At 42.3% G+C, this 19,187-nt stretch overlaps 2 protein-coding genes across 6 annotated transcripts in view; one reads left to right on the forward strand and one right to left on the reverse strand.

Annotated features, from left to right (window-relative positions):
* Positions 1-19,187, reverse strand: part of lmnb1 (lamin B1) — a 91,570-nt gene that overhangs the window by 45,222 nt on the left and 27,161 nt on the right. For 3 of the 5 annotated variants that reach the window (XM_088392723.1, XM_088392719.1, XM_088392724.1), the window contains one exon: positions 12,998-13,688. The exons of 1 other annotated variant lie outside the window; for it this stretch is intronic. In XM_088392723.1, coding sequence (XP_088248849.1) covers positions 13,647-13,688 — 42 coding nt within the window. In that variant the 3' untranslated portion in view covers positions 12,998-13,646. Of the gene's footprint in view, positions 1-12,997; positions 13,689-14,847; positions 15,964-19,187 lie in introns of those variants that run through there. One more of the 5 variants, XM_088392721.1, reaches the window with a different exon arrangement.
* On the forward strand, positions 1,237-12,452 carry LOC148390087 (uncharacterized). The gene is made up of 8 exons (XM_088391618.1): positions 1,237-1,262; positions 1,393-1,589; positions 1,750-2,012; positions 2,067-2,258; positions 2,514-2,579; positions 5,741-7,148; positions 12,079-12,319; positions 12,425-12,452. Exons 1-8 carry the CDS (start codon positions 1,237-1,239, stop codon positions 12,450-12,452), a joined length of 2,421 nt encoding a protein of 806 aa, XP_088247744.1.

Here is a 19,187-nt window from a genome sequence, read left to right on the forward strand (position 1 = left end):
TGGGCGTCGCCGTTCCGATCGGCCATTGTGTCTTCAAGGGGGTAATAAGCTGCAGTTCCCTCATCTTGATTGGTCCACGAGTATCCAGACAACCGCTGTCAGCTTGGGTATCACCAAACCACCAGGGTGGGAAGGTGGGATGGGGGGAAGAGCGCGAAAACACAAACTCCAGCCGAATTGGCCACTACAGGTTAATGAAAGGCCGTATCATAGAAATGTGTCTTTAAACGTGTACTAAATGCTTCTACTGAGGTAGCAGTTCTAATATCCATTGGTAGGGCATTCCAAAGCTCTGAAGCGCAAATAGAAAATGCTCTAGACCAGTGCTTCTCAATTATTTTCTGCGATGCCCCCCTTGGGAGAAGAAAACATTTCGTGCCCCCCCCATGTTATTAAGATTAAAGAAAAAAATAAATAAAAGAAAAATATCAACTTACAATTAAGAATTACTTGATTAATAACAGTTTTTTAGTCTGTAACAGAACAGATTCAATGTTTATCAACTTTCCCTGAAATTAAAAAATAAATTATAATTATTCAAACTATGAACATTCTTGACTAACTTCCATTTTATGCTCAAAACAATACAATAAAATAATAATAAACATACATAATGCAATAAATAATATTCAATTCAAAGTAGTCTGCAACATTAACTCAGGAGCACAATATATAAAAAATTGTAACCTACAAAACAAAAATAAATAAAACAATTTGTATTGTTTTTTATTCAAAATGAGGCAGCATTCCACGGCAAGAAGAAATTGATAACGCTAAAAGGCCAAACATGGGAGGAGGACATCTGCGAGGCTGTGCTGCAGTGTTTAAATGACAGCGATACACACTGGCCACCTGATTTCAGTCGCTACGGACCGCGCACCGAGTATGAGAGGGTCGCAAAAGTTTGTGATTTTACGATGGAAAGCATTGGATTGAAAATTGCTTGCATTCCATTGCATATTGAACAGAGAGGCGCTGTGTGCGTAAACATTCCCCCCGGAATGTATGGAGCTAATGAACCTTGTCATCCATATTGTGAAGAAAATAATCGCAAATGCATCAAACCACCGCGAGTTCTTTGAATTGCTATATGAAGTTGAGAGCGAATATACCGATCTCCTGCTGCACAACAAAGTCTGCTGGTTATCCAGGGGCGACGTTTTGCGTTGCTTTGTTGCTTTGTATTTGTAGCCTACTTAATTATTTTAATAATAGACATATAGCTGTTGATATATCATGTCCCTAATTGACCCTGTGATCCAGTGAGTGTGGACGTGGCTACATATTTGTGTGCAATCAATAAATGGCAGCAGCTAATTAACAAAGGTGATCACATGCAGGCTATACCAAATTAATGTCTCCGCGTTATATTTGTACTCTGTCTTTATCCAGCTGCACCAGCTCTTACCGCGATGGCTGCGCCAACAAGTTATGGGCCCAGTACAGAGTTTGGGAGCCGATGGAACCGTTTATGTTTGACGGAGATGAAAATAATTATGAGCTGTGGGAAACCAAGTTTTTGGCATGCTTGCGTCTGCTTGACATCAAAAGCACCATACTGAGTGAACCCCCCGAGGCGGATGATGAAGGTGACGACGAAGGTGTTGGATGATAAAAGTTTGTCCCTTGTAATGAGAGACGCTGCCGATGACGGCAGGAAGGCGCTGCAGATCCTCCGTGACCATTACGCAGGTAAAGGAAAGACGCGCGTAATAAGTTTGTACACTGAGCTCACATCTTTCCAAAAAGGTGTGAATGAAAGTGTCACGGACTACATTATCCGTGCAGAGACTGCTATTACAGCGCTGCGTAATGCAGGAGAGACTTTAAGTGACGGCTTGTTAACGGCGATGATCTTAAAAGGCCTGCCTGATACTTATATACCATTCTCTGTACACGTTACGCAGAGTGACGAGAAGATGACATTTGCTGAGTTTAAGACCAAACTGTGGAGCTATGAGAGCACAGAGAAGTTTGGCGCTTCTGGCTCTGGAGAGGACAGTGTGATGAAAGTCAGAGAAAGAGACAATTGGAGCATAAAGCTTACATGTTACACCTGTGGTCAGAAGGGCCACAAAGCCGCGGACTGTGTGTCAGCTGCTGGAGAGCGCAGCGAGCCGAGGCAGTGGTGCAGCTTCTGCAAAAGCGCCACGCACAAAGACGCGCACTGTCGACCCAGAAAGAGGGACAAGGTGAAGCAAGCGGTGGATGAGGAAGACCATACGTTTGCATTCAAGGTCCAACTGGAGGATGCCCCGGTCGGAGTCCAGGCGAAGGGTCTTCTGGTCGACTCAGGAGCGACAAAGCACATGATCACTGACATCGGGAGATTTGTGCAGTTTGACCCAACTTTATTCTGGAGTTGGCTGATGGAGATCGTGCCACCGGGATTGCGCAGAGGAAAGGCTCTGCCAAGTTGCGCTTGAGAGACGGTAAAGGCTGCGTTGTGGATATATTCCTGATGGAGGCGCTCTATGTGCCATCATTTTCCCAGGACATCTTTTCTGTTAAAGCGGCTAAAGCTCAAGGAGCGACAGTCATCTTCAAGGAGGGACAGAATCAGCTCATCCATGAAAATGGTACGGGTTTTGATATTCATATGAATTTGTTGGCTATGACAAAAACAGTTTAGCATATCTTATTTTCTATCCAGAGACAGGGAAAGTACCGTAATTTTCGGACTATAAGCCACGACTTTTTTCCAAAATTTTGGACCCTGCGGCTTATAGTCAGATTTGTTTTCGTGATTTTTGTGATGACTTGATCACTTTTACTCTTAACACTATTATATACAGTAAAAGCTACAAAACAAACTGACAAATAACTCGTTTTCAAATCAGACGAGTAAAAACTGGTCAAATATTTAAAAAACAAGATATTAAAAGTGAAGACAATTTGCAGTTCTAGTAATGACAAGAATTTGATGCACAGTTGGTCTTCGCGGGCCACATAGAATGATGTGGCGGGCCGTATCTGGTCCCCGGGCCTTGAGTTTGACACCTGTGCTCTGAACCCTTTCTCTCACTCTGCCATGTCACTCAGAGATTACACAAAGCAGTGGCGCTGTTTGGACCATCTGCATTGTATTAAAACCCAATCAATCGGCATTTAAATTCAATTCTTCTGACATTTTGCTCACCAAAAACAAGTTGTAATGAATGTGAACTTTTAATGCATTTTATTCAGAAGGTTACTTTGAACTTTAAACGGCGGCACGGCGTACTTATGGATTTTTACGGCCTCCGGCCTCCAGGGGGCGCTCTACAGGAAGCAAGAGCGAGACAGGCGAAGAAGAGATAATGCGCCGAAGAAGACGCGCTAGTTTGTGTTTACATTTCGCGCATCACGCAGAACGCGATCAAGACGGACATTACTGAAAGGAAGCCTTTATACACAAACCGTCATCATGTGGGACAAAAGAAATGCATATGATGCCGCTTTTAAGCCAAAGGCAGTCGATGTTGATGACATTATCTTGTGTCTACTCTGGAGCGTACTTATGGATTTTTACGGCCTAGCAGGAAGCAAGAGTGAGACAGACGAAGAAGAGATAATGCGCCGAAGAAGACGTGCTAGTTTGTGTTTTGATCGTCTCGCGCATCACGCATACACCCGCGCTCACACAAAGACAGGAAGCTTTTATACACAAACCGTCATTATGGGGGACAAAAGAAATGCATATGATGCCGCTTTTAAGCTATACGTGTCGCTCGCTAGTTTAATGTAATTTAGCGCTTCGTGCATGAATAAGATTAGCATGAACAGACCCTCTTCACACTCGAAGAAATGCATAAAAGTGATGACGAAAGAGAGACTGAGAAAGTGTGAGGCGAAGGATATCTAACGCGATTCCAATCGGACACTAGGGAGGAAGACTTCGATGGTTTGTGCACAGGAGGAAGATGAAGATGGCTCTTTTTTTAGTTTTACTGGTATGTTTTTTTTAACCAGCCCTGTTAGTGCTGTGCTGCCGTGTTGCTGCTGTGTTGCTGCTGTGTTACCGCCGCGTCTCAGTGACTTTGCTGTGGTACTTCCGTGTTGCTGCGGTATGACTGCCGCGTCACAGGCAGTGTTTGGAAAGAAATGTTAAGGTATATTATTAAAGCTTTAAAAAAAAAAAAATTCTGTGTCCAGTCTTTCTTTGCTAATAACTCGCGTGCTCACTTCCGCGTTGCTGCGGTACTACTGCTGCGTCACAGGCAATGTTTAGAAAGACATGTTCAAGTATGTTATTAAAACGTTAAAAAGGCTTTCTCTTTCTTTGTAAAATACTCGTGTGCACGTGCGGCTTATAGTCCGGTGCGGCTTATGTAAGAAAAAAACTGAAATATCCCTGAATTTTAGCTGGTGCGGTTTATAATCCGGTGCGGTTTATAGTCCGGCAATTACGATAACCAAAAATAGACTGGTGAAGTTTGTTACAAAAAGTTCTGTTGAATGTGACACTCAGACAGATGACCTGTATGAACATTTTGAGTCTAGAAAGAGGGTGGAGTCCCCACAACCAAAAGCAGATGAGACACAACCAATCTCACCCGATGTAAAAATAGAGGTTTGTGATTCAAACTTAAAATGTGATGGTGAGAGCAGCCAGAGTGGTCATTATCCAAAGCGAGAGAGGAGAGCCCCTCAATATTATACAGATTGTGATTATGAGGTTAAATGTGATGAGGCATTCACAAGTATTGATTATTGTTATTGTGTGACTTGTGATGTCCCACAGACCCCAAAAGAAACTTTGAGCTCTTCTAAATCAGAGCAGTGGGCCACAACTATGAAAGAGGAAATGGAGTCTCTAATAGAGACCAATACTTTTACTTTGACGAGCAGGTTATAGTCAAGTGGCAGGATTAGACGATAGAGAACGACAGTTTTACTTTGACGACTTTACCAGATATGTAGCAAGAGGTTGTAGTCAAGTGGCAGGATTAGACTATAATGACACCTTCTCACCAACTGCTGATATGACTTCTGTTCCTATTTTGATGCAGCTCACAGTACAGTACAATTTAGTGCTTAGTGATTTATAGGTTAATAAGAGAACCTTGAAGTCACATCTTAAATAGACCGGGAGCCAATGTAAGTTTGCTAATTTTGGGGTAATGTGATAAAATTTTCTCATCCATGCTAGCAGTCTCGCCACAGCATTTTGTACTAACTATAGACTTTTAATACTGGACTTAGGAAGACCAGAGAATAATGCGTTACAGTCGTCAAGGGGCAACGTAATAAACACACGCATAATAGTTTCCACATCACGAGTTGAAAGAATCGGACGAATCTTAGCAATATTACGGGAGGTGAAAAAACTCAGTTCTAGTTATGTTCTTAATGTGTTTGTATGGTTGTGATTATTCTTTTGTGTATGGTTTTAGGGTCCTTGCTGTGCCTTGCTGTTGTAGAGTATGGCATAATTATAAAAACTGGCATGTGGTCACTAATATCGCTGTATAAAATAGATAGATAGAAAAAGATATTGTCAATGAAGGATGCACTGGCTTTAGTAAATCCTGTTGGTTTAATAATTCTTGGAAATAGCATTAAACTATACTACATCATGTTAAGAAAATATTCAGTGAGCTTGTGTTTATAATGTTTCAATAAGTCTACAGTTCTGGCCAAAGGTATTGGCACCCCTGCAATTCTGTCAGATAATGCTCAATTTCTTCCAGAAAATGATTGCAATTACAAATGATTTGGTGACTGCTTCGACACCACTGACTGGGACTTGTTTAAGCAGGCAGCCACCTACAACGATTGGACGGACATAGAGGAGTATCCTGACTCTGTTACCTCTTACATCACGAAGTGCATCGATGATGTGACTTGCTCGAAATCCGTCGTCACTCGCGCGAACTGGAAGCCGTGGCTGACGGGGGCTGTCCTCAGACTGTTGAGGGCCAGGGACAAGGCTTTCAGAGCGGGGGATGAGGCTGGCTTGAGGACAGCGAGGGCCGACCTGTCCAGAGGCATCAAAGAAGCGAAGAAGGCGTTCTCGTGCAAGGTCTCCACCCACTTCAAGGACAGCAAGGACGCACGTAGCCTTTGGCGGGGCATTCAGACCATCACGGACTACAAACCCGCGCCGAGGAGCTGTGAGAGCGACGTCCGTCTGCTGAACGATCTGAACCGCTTCTTTGCTCGCTTCGACGCCCAGAACAGCACTTGCCCGCTGAAGACTGCTCCCCCCCCACACGAGCAGCCCCTGCGCCTCTCTGCCGACGGTGTGAGGAGGGCGCTTGCCGCTATTGACACCCGTAAGGCGGCGGGCCCTGACAACATCCCGGGTCGAGCGCTGAAGGACTGCGCTGGGGAGCTGTCGGGTGTCTTCACGGACATCTTTAACGTTTCCCTGCAGCAGGCCATCGTCCCCTCGTGTTTCAAGGCTGCCACCATCGTTCCTGTGCCGAAGAAACCTGCACCGTCCTGCTTCAATGACTACCGCCCCGCGGCACTGACGCCCATCATCATGAAGTGCTTTGAGCGGCTTGTCATGGAGCACATCAAGTCCGTTCTCCCCCCCACCATTGACCCTTTCCAGTTTGCGTACCATGCCAAGCGGTCCTCTGAGGATGCCATCTGCTCTGCCCTCCACTCGGCCCTCACCCACCTGGAGAGAAAGGACTCATATGTGAGGTTGCTGTTTGTGGACTTCAGCTCTGCCTTCAACACCATTGTGCCACAGCGACTCATCTGCAAACTCGACGAGCTAGGCCTCAGTACCTCCCTCTGCAACTGGCTACTGGACTTCCTCTGTCAGAGGCCTCAGGTGGTGCGTGTTGGCGACAAAATCTCCGCCAGCATCACGCTGAGCACGGGGGCCCCCCAGGGCTGCGTGCTCAGTCCATTGCTCTTCACCCTGCTGACGCATGACTGCACTGCGACCTACAGCGACAACCGCATAGTGAAGTTTGCTGACGACACGACTCTGGTGGGTCTCATCACGAAGGGCGACGAGACTCGGTACAGGTCGGAAGTTGACCTTCTGACCACGTGGTGCAGGGACAACAACCTCCTGCTGAACGTCAATAAGACCAAGGAAATCATTGTTGACTTCCGGAAGGGTCACACAACACACCTGCCGCTGATCATCGACGGTGCTGTGGTGGAGAGGGTGAGCTGCACCAAGTTCCTGGGGGTGCATATCAGTGAGGACCTCTCCTGGTCCGCAAACACTTTGTCACTGGCAAAGAACGCTCAGCGCCGCCTGTACTTCCTGCGGAAGCTCAGGCGTGCATGTGTTTCTCAGGCAGTCCTGTCTACGTTCTACCGTGGCACCATTGAGAGCGTCCTCACCAGTTGCATCGCTGTCTGGAGTGGTAACTGCACTGAACAGAACTTGAAGGCCCTGCAGCGCATAGTTAATACGGCTGGTAAGATTATTGATGCTTCGCTCCCCTCCCTGAAGGACATTTACACCTCCCATCTCGCTCGCAAGGCAACCTCGATTACGAGAGATGTGAGTCACCCGGCTCACTCTTTGTTTGACCTTCTGCCCTCTGGGAAGAGGTACAGGAGCCTGCGCTCCCGCACCACCAGACTCGCCAACAGCTTCTTTCTCCAGGCTGTTAGGGCCCTGAACTCGCTACCCCCTTCTGCGTAGCGTGCGGCACTGTTGCGCTATTTTTGGGAATGTCTGCTGTACGCGCACTTGCTCCTTTTTTTTTTTTGCTCGTCTTATTTATTTATTTATTTATTTATTTATTTATTTATTTATTTGTTGTGTTATTTATTCATTATTTATTCAGCACGCTTTTGTTATACTTGTTTACTTGTTTGTCTGTTGTGAGCCATGTCTTGTCACCGTGGGATAGGGGGGAACGAAATTTCGGTTTCTTTGTGTGTCTTTGGCATGTGGAGAAATTGACGATAAAGCTGACTTTGACTTTGACTTTTCTAACAGTGAGAGACAGAATCCCAAAGAAAATTCCAGAAATTCACATCACATGAATTTATAAAAATTGATAACCGTCTGATGAGGAAAAACAAGTATTTGAACCCCTGGACAAACAGCATGCTAATATTTTGTAGAAAAGCCATTATTGGCCAGCACAGATGTCAAACGGTGTTTATAGTTGGTGACAAGCTTTGTGCACATTTCGGCAGGGATGTTGGCCCACTCCCCCCTGCAGACAGCCTCCAAATCATTCAGGTTCCGAGGTTGTCGCCTGACAACTCGAATTTTAAGCTCCCTCCAAAGATCTTCAATTGGATTCAGGTCTGGAGACTGGCTAGGCCACTCCAGAACCTTGATGTGCTTCTTCTTCAGCCACTCTTTTGTTGCTTTGACGGTGTGCTTAGGATTGTTGTCGTGCTGAAACACCTATCCTCGACCCATCTTCAGCTCTCTTGTTAGAGATTTGCTCACTCCAACTTATTTTGCAAGAACCACACGGGAGACAAGTAAGTCCTTTTAGACACCTGCAGGTGGAGAGCTCACACGTTGAAGGAGTGAAGTCTGAAACTCTCCCAACTGCAAGGACATATTTATTAAGAGAAAGAGTGGGGGCAAGAGTAGACTGAATAGGAAGCCCTTGTCCTCTAGTCTAAACATCTCAGGGGATGTTTTACGACCTTGTGATAAGGAGGACAAGGTAAGGTATTTATTACCTGTTGCATTCCAACATAATCCTATGATAAAGATAACCTGGAAAACCCTAACATCTCTCACTGAGGGAAGGAGATGGTGGTCCAGAATTCTACGATACATGGCCCCGTCCATCCTCCCCTCAATACGATGGAGTTTTCCCGTCCCCTTGGCTGAAAAGCACCCCCAAAGCATGATGTTGCCACCACCATGCTTGACGGTGGGGATGGTGTTCTTTGGGTTGTACTCGGTGTTCTTTGCCCTCCAAACACGACGAGTTGAGTTGAGGCCAAAAAGTTCTATTTTGGTCTCATCTGACCACATCACCTTATTCCAGGCATCTTCTGAGTCGTCCAGGTGCTGAATGGCGAACTTCATGCAGGCCTGTACATGTTTCTTCTTGAGCAGGGAGACCTTGCGTGCGCGGCAAGATTTCAATCCATGACGGCGGAGTGTGTTACCAACCGTTTCTTTTGTAACTGTGGTCCCAGCTGCCTTCAGTTGATTCATCAGTTCCCCACTTGTGGTTTTGGGATGATTCCTCACCATTCGCATGATCAGGGAGACCCCACGAGGTGAGATCTTGTGTGGAGGCCCAGACCGAGGGAGGTTGGCGGTCGTGTGGTGCTTCTTCCATTTCCTGATAACTGCACCGACAGTTGAGCTTTTCTCTCCAAGTTGCTTTCCGATTCTCTTGTAGCCCATCCCAGCCTTGTGCAGATCAACAATCTAGTCGCCAGACCTGAATCCAATTGAAAATCTTTGGAGGGAGCTTAAAATTCGAGTTGCCAGGTGACAACCTCAGAACCTGAATGATTTGGAGGCTGTCTGCAAGGAGGAGTGGGCCAACATCCCTGCCGAAATGTGCACAAAGCTTGTCACCAATTAACGTAGTTTCCGGACTATAAGTCGCGTTTTTTTTTCATAGTTTGGGTGGGGGACTTATATTCAGGAGCGACTTATATGTTTTTTTTCAGAAATTTTTACTTGATCATTAAGACATTACTTACAAGTATAGTTGACCAATTCCCATGTTATTTTTAGTATAGTTGATCACTTCACATGCTTTTATATCTTTATCTTGAACATATTCAAAACATAAACAATAGAGAAAACATCAAATAAAGCAATTAACACTTTAAAGCTCCATATCCAAGTCCACTGTCTGCTCTATGTACACTTGCTCCATTTTTGCTCCTCTTATATTTATTATTATGATTTATTATTATTTGTTTATTTATCATTTATTCAACACTCTTATTTATTCATTGTTTGTGCCTTCTAGGGGTTTTTTGTGTTGCTTGTATGCATATGTGTACTATCTCACTGAGGGATAGTGGGAACGTAATTTCAACCTCTTTGTGTGTCGTGGTATATGAAAAAAAAAAAAAAAAAATCGACAATAAAGCAGACTTTGACTTTGATAAAACAACCAAATAAACAAAACAAAAAACTACATCTGAAAAGAAATATATTTTCAGACGAAACTGGATGAGGGCGCTCTAAATTTCACCGTTGGCCGTGACTCATCAACTGTGTGGGCTTAAGAAAAATGGCACCAAAAAGAAACTCATATTTTGCAGGTTACAAACTTCAAGTTGTAAAATATGCAGCTGAAAACAGTAATCGAGCAGCAGAAAGAAAGTTTGGAGAACCGTGATGTACCAATGGATTACTATTTCAAGTGACGTCAGTGGCACGGCGCGGCGGTTGTTTACATAAAGGACAAACGTACCCACGCAAGGGCTACCGGCATCATTAGCGGTGATCATTTCTAAGTGACACAGAGGACAAAGAGTTTAAATGAATTAAGGATTTGGAGTGACATAGAAGGTTTGAATAACTATTATGGCTTTTATGCACGCCCGGTCCTACTCTACTGAGTCGGGGGCCGGCGCTCGGCCGAGTGGCTGTCCGCGAATGGTGCATGGGGCTCGGACATGGCCATTACGCACGCCCAGTCCTATGCCATAGAGCTCTCGTGTCTGTGTCAGGTTCAGGGGTGGAGCATGGAGCAGTACTACCAAGTGCAGCTTGGACCAGGGTTTATTGAGGGAAAAGGGAAGTGGAATGAGGCATCGAGGGAAACAGACGAGAACTGGCAAACTAATAACATGACAGACTGACCGACAGGGATGGCAAACAGAAACAGACTCGAAACAGACAGGAACCACAAGGACAGCAAACGTGACGACATCGACGATCCGACAGGGAGTGAGGGGCAGACAGGACTTATATACACGACAGGTAACGAGAGGCAGGTGGGAATAATCACACTGATCATGGGCACACAGGAGGGGAGGGGCGAGCACACAGACACACGAACAAAACTATGACACGATCGGTGACGAGTCGTGACAGTCTGGAAGTCCACGCCGCCACACGCTTGGAAGTTTGTTTTGTTTAATAAAGAGCCGTTTACCAAACCCACGTCTATCCTTGTACTTTGTTAACGCTACAATATAGTTATATACTAGATCTGTGGAATGAAGACGAGGAATTTGATCGATGGATTTAATGGATTTAAAGTGCACGGATGGTTTGGTAATATTATTGGCTTATATTAGTTATTTAAAATATAGTTTATCTATCGTTATATGAGCCTGTGGAATATTTTGAAGTGCAAGCACCCTCAGCCGCGCGCACCCATTGTTGACAAAGAACGATCGATGGATTTAATGAATTGGAGTGACACCGATGGTTTTATAAACATGTTATTCATGTAATAGTTGTCCTCAATCACTCTTTATGTTACGTCAGGCCCGTTCTCAGCTCTTTGTTTGTGTTTGTCACGTTAGCATACCTATCGTTTAGCCTGTTGTTGCTATCGTTTAGCCTGTTGTTGCTCGTTTATGACTGTTTTTGGTGTGGGATTTTGTCGAATAAATTGCCCCCCAAAATGCGACTTATACTCCGGAGCGACATATATGTCTTTTTTCACTTTTTGGGGCATTTTATGGCTATAAGTCCGGAGCGACTTATAGTCCGGAAAATACGGTATAAAAACCGTTTGACATCTGTGCTGGCCAATAATGGCTTTTCTAAAAAATATTAACATGCTGTTTGTCCAGGGGTTCAAATACTTGTTTTTCCTCATCAGACGGTTATCAATTTTTATAAATTCATATGATGTGAATTTCTGGAATTTTCTTTGGGATTCTGTCTCTCACTGTTAGAATGTACATTTGATTAAAATAGTAGAGCATTCTTTGTAAGTGGGCAAACCTGCAAAATCAGCAAGGGGTCAAATACTTATTTCCCCCACTGTATGTAAAGCAACAACTCTGTTACAGGTAACTAAAAATGTTTAGTCTTAAATTGGATAGTGGGTGGGATTAAATAAGTCCTACTTCTCCCACTCCTTTTCAAACATGTAAACTCTGCCCACTATGTGCGGTTTTGGTTTGCACACTGCAGCTGAAGCAACAGCGTGACGACAACACGGTCACGATAAAAGTAGGATGCGTTTTTAGGTGTTGATGGACTCATAGGTGGCAGAAAAGCCATCTACGGCAGAGTCGGCAGCATCAACCCCACCCTCGTGCTCCATGATGCGCAGGTGGGCGAAACATGCATTCACTGCAGTCTACTGCGCAAGGAGTGTCCAGGAGATGGCACCAATATCCTGTGCATCCTTACGAATGAAGGCCATAAGGCCTTCACCACATCAGGCACGCCAGAAAACAACTGGCCATCGCCGGAGCAATGCCTCGAAGCGGCGTCAGCGATAAGGTTGCTCTTGCCAGGCAAGTGGGCAGTGTCAAATCGCCACAGGTACACTGCTTGAGCCTAAAAAAGTGAGAGTTGGTGATTTTATCCAATGTGCGTTCGCCAAAGATCTTCACCAAAGGCTTGTGGTGAGTAACCGCCAAGTAATTGTTGCAACCTTGGGTGAAGTATTTAGTCTGCTCGCGGCCCCAGGCCATGACGAGGTCCTCACTCTCGATGGTGGCAAAGCGTTGTTCCGCTGACGCCAGAAAGCGAGAACCGGCGAGGGTAATTTTCTGGCCACCTGGGAGCCACCTGGGCAGCAATCCAGCAGACCAGAGGTGCAATAGCCCAATGCCTTCTCGTGGTCAGAAGAAACCTCTACAGCAACAATAAACTACCATCTTATGAGCATGCAGGAGTTCTATGAAAAGTTGTAGTGCTCTCAGTGGCATTGAATCACAAATTACTTTTAATAAGATTGGGGTTTTGCTGTGGTTTTAATTTATTTGGGCTTTGCACTTTTATCAAAACGTTTGCTGGTTCTTTAGGCAAACAAGTTAAGAAATAATGCACTCAATAAAAATGAAAAGTTAGTTACAGCCAATATCATGTTACTTTAAATGTTTTGCACTTCATTTGTACATTCCCTTTGATTCCTCCCTTATTCTGGCACCTACAGCAGATTGTTTGCACATTCAGTCGTGTTTTTGTTTCATTTTATTTAAAGAAAAATACAATTCAAGCAATCTTCTCTTGTATTTGAGATTGTAAGGTGATAGCTATTGTGAATGAAATGGGTGAAAACAATGACAATATGATGATATCATCAACTGTTGTACAATCCTTTCAAAATCAGTGAGAACTCACATTGGCAATTTTATAATAAAGCCCAAAGTTATATCTTGTTTTTTCTCATCATACATAGCACATGTGGTTGCAAAGAGATCATTACTGACCAATTCAAATTGTGGTCTGACTTAGCAAAATACAATTATTGTTATTACAGATGACACTAATTTTCACAGTAATTTTTTCAGTGTACTGAAGTTTTACTCTGAATGGAAATTTTCAATGAAATGTCATGTAAAACATTGATTTCAACGTGACATACTACAAGATTTTAATCAATCACTTTAAAATAGATAATTAATCACTTTAAAACAAACAAAATAAGACTTAATAAATAAAAGCAAAATTCACAGAAGCAATTCTCCTGAAGACATGCGACATGAGCTAAAAAAAAGTTTTGGGGCTTCAAGAAAAACATCGTGATGAAAGCAACTGCGCTTACAGGTAAAATTCAAATTGCACTGAAAAAGACCGGTGGTTCAATTGATCACAGGGATGATCACATGATGTAGCAGACTCTCTGGATACGCCGTGGGTAACCCTGCACACACACGTCAGAAATTTTGTATCCATAATGTATTTGCCTGTAAGTTTGCCTTAAAGATTTTAATATTGTCAAAAGAGTCTGACTGTTTAAAGGGCTAGTGACAAAACAGCCCAGATAGGGCCCGCCATATCATTTTATGTAGCCTACGAAGACAAATTGTGCATCAAATTCGTGTCATTACTAGAATTGCAAATTGTCTTCACTTTTAATCATCTTTTTTTTTGGTGTTGGGGAGCCTGAGAACTGTATAGTGGGTCCAGCTCGAAGGATCACAATGTTGGGGAGCTGAGGACTGTATAGGGGGTTGGCTCAGAAGGTTATGCTCTTTTCACCCCCGGGTGTCGGTCAGTACACAGGAGGGAAGATGTGGTTCAGTTTGATTGCTTTAATGGATAATTGGCAAAAAGGAACAGACACTGTGGCTCATATGGGCATACAGGCAAACTGGCAAAAGGGTATAGGCACATTGCGATGGCGTAAGGATGTGAGAGCACGTGGTTAAGACCAAGTGTTTGGGTTTGTGAATGTGGTCCTTGTGTGTGTGACTAATGTGTGTGTGATTCTTGTGTGAAGGGTGTGTGGTGTGTGCGTGCGGTTCTGCAACAGATAGAAATACAGCATGTAAGTCAACGCTCAACTTCTGACGTCACACAACACTGGTAGACGGTACACATTACATAACTGACTGGACGTAACTGTTCCACTATACTAAATAACCATAAATGAAATACTCTAGGCAACACACCAAACATAAGTCATCGAGACGTGGCGCTGCGTAACGGCTGCTCGTACGATGTGAGGCAAACTTAAATGAGTGCGCCGAAGCTATCAATCAAAGGGCGCACACACGGAACAAACCGCAATCAGACAAAAGGCACAAAAGTAGACAGTAGTAACAATTAAATGTACCATATTGGCCCGAATATAAGACGACCCTGATTATAAGATGACCCCCTCTTTTTCAAGACTCAAGTTTGAAAAAATACATTTTGACTCAAGTTTGAAAAAATACTTTTTGAACACCAAATTACATTTTTATACAGAAAATAATTACAGTACATCTAAAACAAATGATTATAACAATATATTCGAGAAAAAAAGCTTGTTATTTTGCCTCATTCAAATCATGCAAAAACTGTCTATCACATCTTAATATCTTGAAGTTTGAATTTTATTTTTGAACTTAAGATCGACCAAACACAAAATCATTTTTTCACATTTTCACATAATTTCATGTTATGCCAATAAGGCACATAAATCAACATGTTCAAAAAAGGAGAAGGAAGAAGCTATTGCTTGTTTTTTCGTACCCTTTTTATACATCATAATTCTTAACATGGTTGCTAATTAGTTTTTTACAAAGTACAGAAACTTGATTTACCGGAGGAAGCTAATTTTAGAAATAAAAAGCAGTTTATACAATAATATTCTGGAAAGAAAAATAAATAAATGAGATATGGACTATACAGCTGAAAACAGACAGGCAAAAGATTTCAATTACTGTAATTTTCTAGTGTAAAAGTGTTCTTTGAATTGAGCAATGTGTTTACTTTCTTTGATCGTTACAGGTAACTTATTCCATAGCTTTACCCCATTGACAGATATGCACATGCTTTTGAGGGTGGTGCGCACCTTAGGTTGTAAAAGATTCCCTCTCCTTCTTAGACTGTAAACACTTTCTCTTTCTATGAACCATTTTTATATATTATTAGGGAGTATTTTTTTCTAGCTTTATAAATAATTTGTGCGGTCTTGAAATCTACCAAATCCATAAATTTTAATGTTTGTAATTTAATAAATAAATTATTTGTATGTTCACAATAGCCAACATTGTTAATTCTAATTTCCTTTTTCTGCATTGTACATACCGTCTTTAGGGTGGTTTTGTAGGTATTGCCCCATACCTCAACACCGTAGGATATGTAAGGAAGAAACAGCGAGCAGTATAAAGTGTACATTGTTTTCTGGTTCAGTAAGCGTCTGACTTTACAAAGTATACCCACGGTCTTTGCCAATTTTGAACAGATGTGTTTGACTTGAGGTTTCCAGCTGAGACTGTGGTCAATTATTACTCCCAGAAAAGAGTTTTCTTAAACTAAAAAAATCTGGTGTTATCACTCAATAGTTATGTCTTCTGGGATTTTTCGTTTCCCAAAGATCATAAAATTGGTTTTCTTTATGTTAAGAGATAATTTATTTGAGTCAAACCACAGTTTTAGCTTGGCAAGCTCATCAGAGACAGTCTTCATTAGTTGTTGTAGGTTCTCTCCTGTCATGTAACATGGGGGGAAAAGAAGGTGCAAATGGTAAAATATGGATTGTTCACAGGAATAAATTGGCACAGCTGAAACTCCAAATTTGTCCAAAAGATGGCGCCAGACCAAAACATGAGACCAAAAAAGGGGCCAAAATAAGCTAAGCAAGTTAAAATAGAAATAAAACAGGAACACGGTGTCAGAGTGTAAGTCACGCATGGACGCACAAATGTGATTTTTGCTTTTTGATTTCTTTGCTTGGCTAAAAATGTATTCTGTAACAGCTTAAAGCAATATTGTTAGTCAATTCGATCAAGAGACCCGCCACTATGAGAATAGTGGCGTGACATAAATTGTTTGGAGAAGCACAAATGTGATTTTTACTTTTTGATTTCTTTGCTTGGCTAAAAATGTATTCTGTAACCGCTTAAAGCAATATTGTTAGTCAATTCGATCAAGAGACCCGTCACTATGAGAATAGTGGCGTGACATAAATTGTTTGGAGAAGCACAAATGTGATTTTTACTTTTTGATTTCTTTGCTTGGCTAAAAATGTATTCTGTAACCGCTTAAAGCAATATTGTTAGTCAATTCGATCAAGAGACCCGCCACTATGAGAATAGTGGCGTGACATAAATTGTTTGGAGAAGCACAAATGTGATTTTTACTTTTTGATTTCTTTGCTTGGCTAAAAATGTATTCTGTAACAGCTTAAAGCAATATTGTTAGTCAATTTGATCAAGAGGCCCGCCACTATGAGAATAGTGGCGTGACATAAATTGGTTAAAGAAATAGATCAAAGGTTTGGATTTTTATTTCAGAGTTAATTGAAGCGTAACTTTAAAAAGTTATTCTCATGAAACAGGAAGTGAAGAAAAGGGGAAGTGAAAGGCTTTACCAGGGGCTAGCTGTACATTGGTGGGAAGTAATGCGTGGTCAAAGCGGAAACATCTGCTGAAGGACAGCAGGTGTACGAGCGGGGGAAAATTGTCCAAACCCTATACAGCGTGGGAAAACTGACCAAATTCTATAGAGCGTGGGAAACTAGGCGGTCTTACCCTATAGAGAGGATATAGGTACCAGACAAGTCTATAAAAAGTCCTGCAGGGGCAGCTACGGGGCTTTTTCCCCCAAAGAGCGCTCATACGTGAAGAAGCCCGAAGGAGTTTCAAGATTTTTTCCAGAGTCCCGGGATCTTTGTGTGAGACGCAGGATCGCTGGTCTGAAATTAACTTCGATTTACTCCAAAGAATTGGACTGGACAACTTTACAGGAGAAACTAGGTGAGGGAAAACGACTTTTATGTATTTTAGCGAGAGTGGGGAATAGTCATCGGGCCGCCGGCTCCCTCGAGGCCAGCCTGTTTCTCTAATTTGGATTTTAGAAGTAAGATCGAATTGATCACTCGACTTTGCTTCCACCAAAATAGCAGCTGGTGTCTACCTTTTCCCTCTTTCATGAACTGTGTTTTGCAATCGAATTGTTCTGGGATTGAATGATTTTATTAACACGGGTATCAGTGAGTGAAATTGTTCGGTTTCTGGAGTAATTGAGATTTGTAATTCTATTTCATGTTTCTTCAATAAATGTGTTTTGTATATTATTTACTTCGTTGTGCGCTGATTTGTACTGAATGTGCAATCGATGGTTTGGGGTTGATTTGACGATTTGATTAATGTGCGGGGGGTTATTATGGTATAACATAGGACCGTAATAAACAAAAGTAACATCAGACAATTTTAGAGAATTGAATAACTTTCGTAGTTATTTGAGACACGAGTGAATTTCAATCCGTTTGAAAGTTGGCTTCGTCTGAATGAATTAACGGAAGTGTTTAAATCGGATTATTCGGTTTGGTGTACAACTGAAAGTAATTTAATTATTTGAAGGGCGCAGGCCCGTTTCCCCTTTTGACGGGCCGCGTAAAAAGTAACTCCGAACATGTTAGAGAATTAAATAACTTTCGTAGATAATTAAGGAAAGAGTGAATTTCGTTAAAAGTGAATTCGTTTGAAAATTTACTTCCTCTAAATAAAATAACGACGATGATTAAAATAGATTATTAGAGTTGGTGAAGGATAAAAGTATTTCGATTGTCCGTCGGGCGCGGCCCAGTTCCTAAATTTGTCGGGCCGCGTCAAAAGTTAAAAAGGACACGATCGAAAAATAGACTTGCCTTCCAAATTAATTACTGGGCAAATCTGAATACAGTAAGACATTTTTATTCGTTTTAAGAAAGTTGTTACTCTTTTTAAAGCAATTAAGTGGGGTGAAGCACTCCGACAGTTAAGTGCAAGATCTACATATAAGGAGTTAGAATTAATAATATAAAGTGCATTAAATTTCTTCTTAAATGCTATTATTGTCACACTATTATTAATTCGATTCTCTTTCGAATAAACAAGTTGGTCGGCTCGCTGCATGAGCGACCAAGTGGAACGGACCCATATCAACATTTACTTCGGCAAAACTAGTGCTTGGGTGCGCTATACAAACGAATCCCTGAGGTCTTAACAAAGACATCTAAAAATATCCGTAACATAATAAGAACTTCAAACATTAGCGGGGAGCCATCAATACGATGCGGTCACTTCGAAGTCTTGCCTCGAATTGAGTTACTCGGCTCGAGCTTCGGGTGACTTGAGAGGGATTGGCGTCGTACAGAAATTAGATTGATTCCGGTGGGGTTAATTTAACTCGGGTGGTTAGATTACGGACGAATCTCCGAACCCGGCTAAGACAAACCCGTTACCGGGAAGCCAGGGGCACCTTATTGAAAGAGGTGCGTTTGACACGCCTTCACAAAAGATATTTGTGTCATTAGCAAAAATGACAAATTTCAAAATATTAGAGGTGTTAAATATATCATTAATATATAATATGAATAGTTTTAGTCCCAATATTGATCCTTGTGGAACACCGCAGTTTATATTTAAAAGCATTGACATTTTCTGTCCCATCCGCACAAACTGTTGCCTATGTTCTAAGTAGCTTTTTATCCAACTGAACCCTATTCCCCTAATCCCATACCTATCCAGTTTTTGAAGCAAAATGTCATGATTAATTGTATCAAAGGCCTTTTTAAGGTCAATAAAAACTCCTTCGGCAAACTTCTTGTCGTCAATGCTTGTTGACAGTTCTTCCACAAGGTCAATTAAAGCTAAAGATGCAGATCACTTTGGCCTAAAACCATATTGACTATCAGTTAATATCTCACACTTATCAATAAAATTGTCCA

This window comes from Syngnathus floridae, chromosome 12, assembly GCF_059516105.1.
Source record: "Syngnathus floridae isolate MCC-2025c chromosome 12, RoL_Sflo_1.0, whole genome shotgun sequence".
Classification (NCBI taxonomy): domain Eukaryota; kingdom Metazoa; phylum Chordata; class Actinopteri; order Syngnathiformes; family Syngnathidae; genus Syngnathus; species Syngnathus floridae.

Coding starts and splice junctions, on each gene's coding strand:
- LOC148390087 (XM_088391618.1), top strand. CDS start 1,237: ATGTCCCTAATTGACCCTGTGATCCA. Junction 2,259..2,513: donor TCCAACTGGAGGATGCCCCG/GTCGGAGTCCAG, acceptor TTTCTGTTAAAG/CGGCTAAAGCTCAAGGAGCG. Junction 2,580..5,740: donor TCAGCTCATCCATGAAAATG/GTACGGGTTTTG, acceptor TTGTTTAAGCAG/GCAGCCACCTACAACGATTG.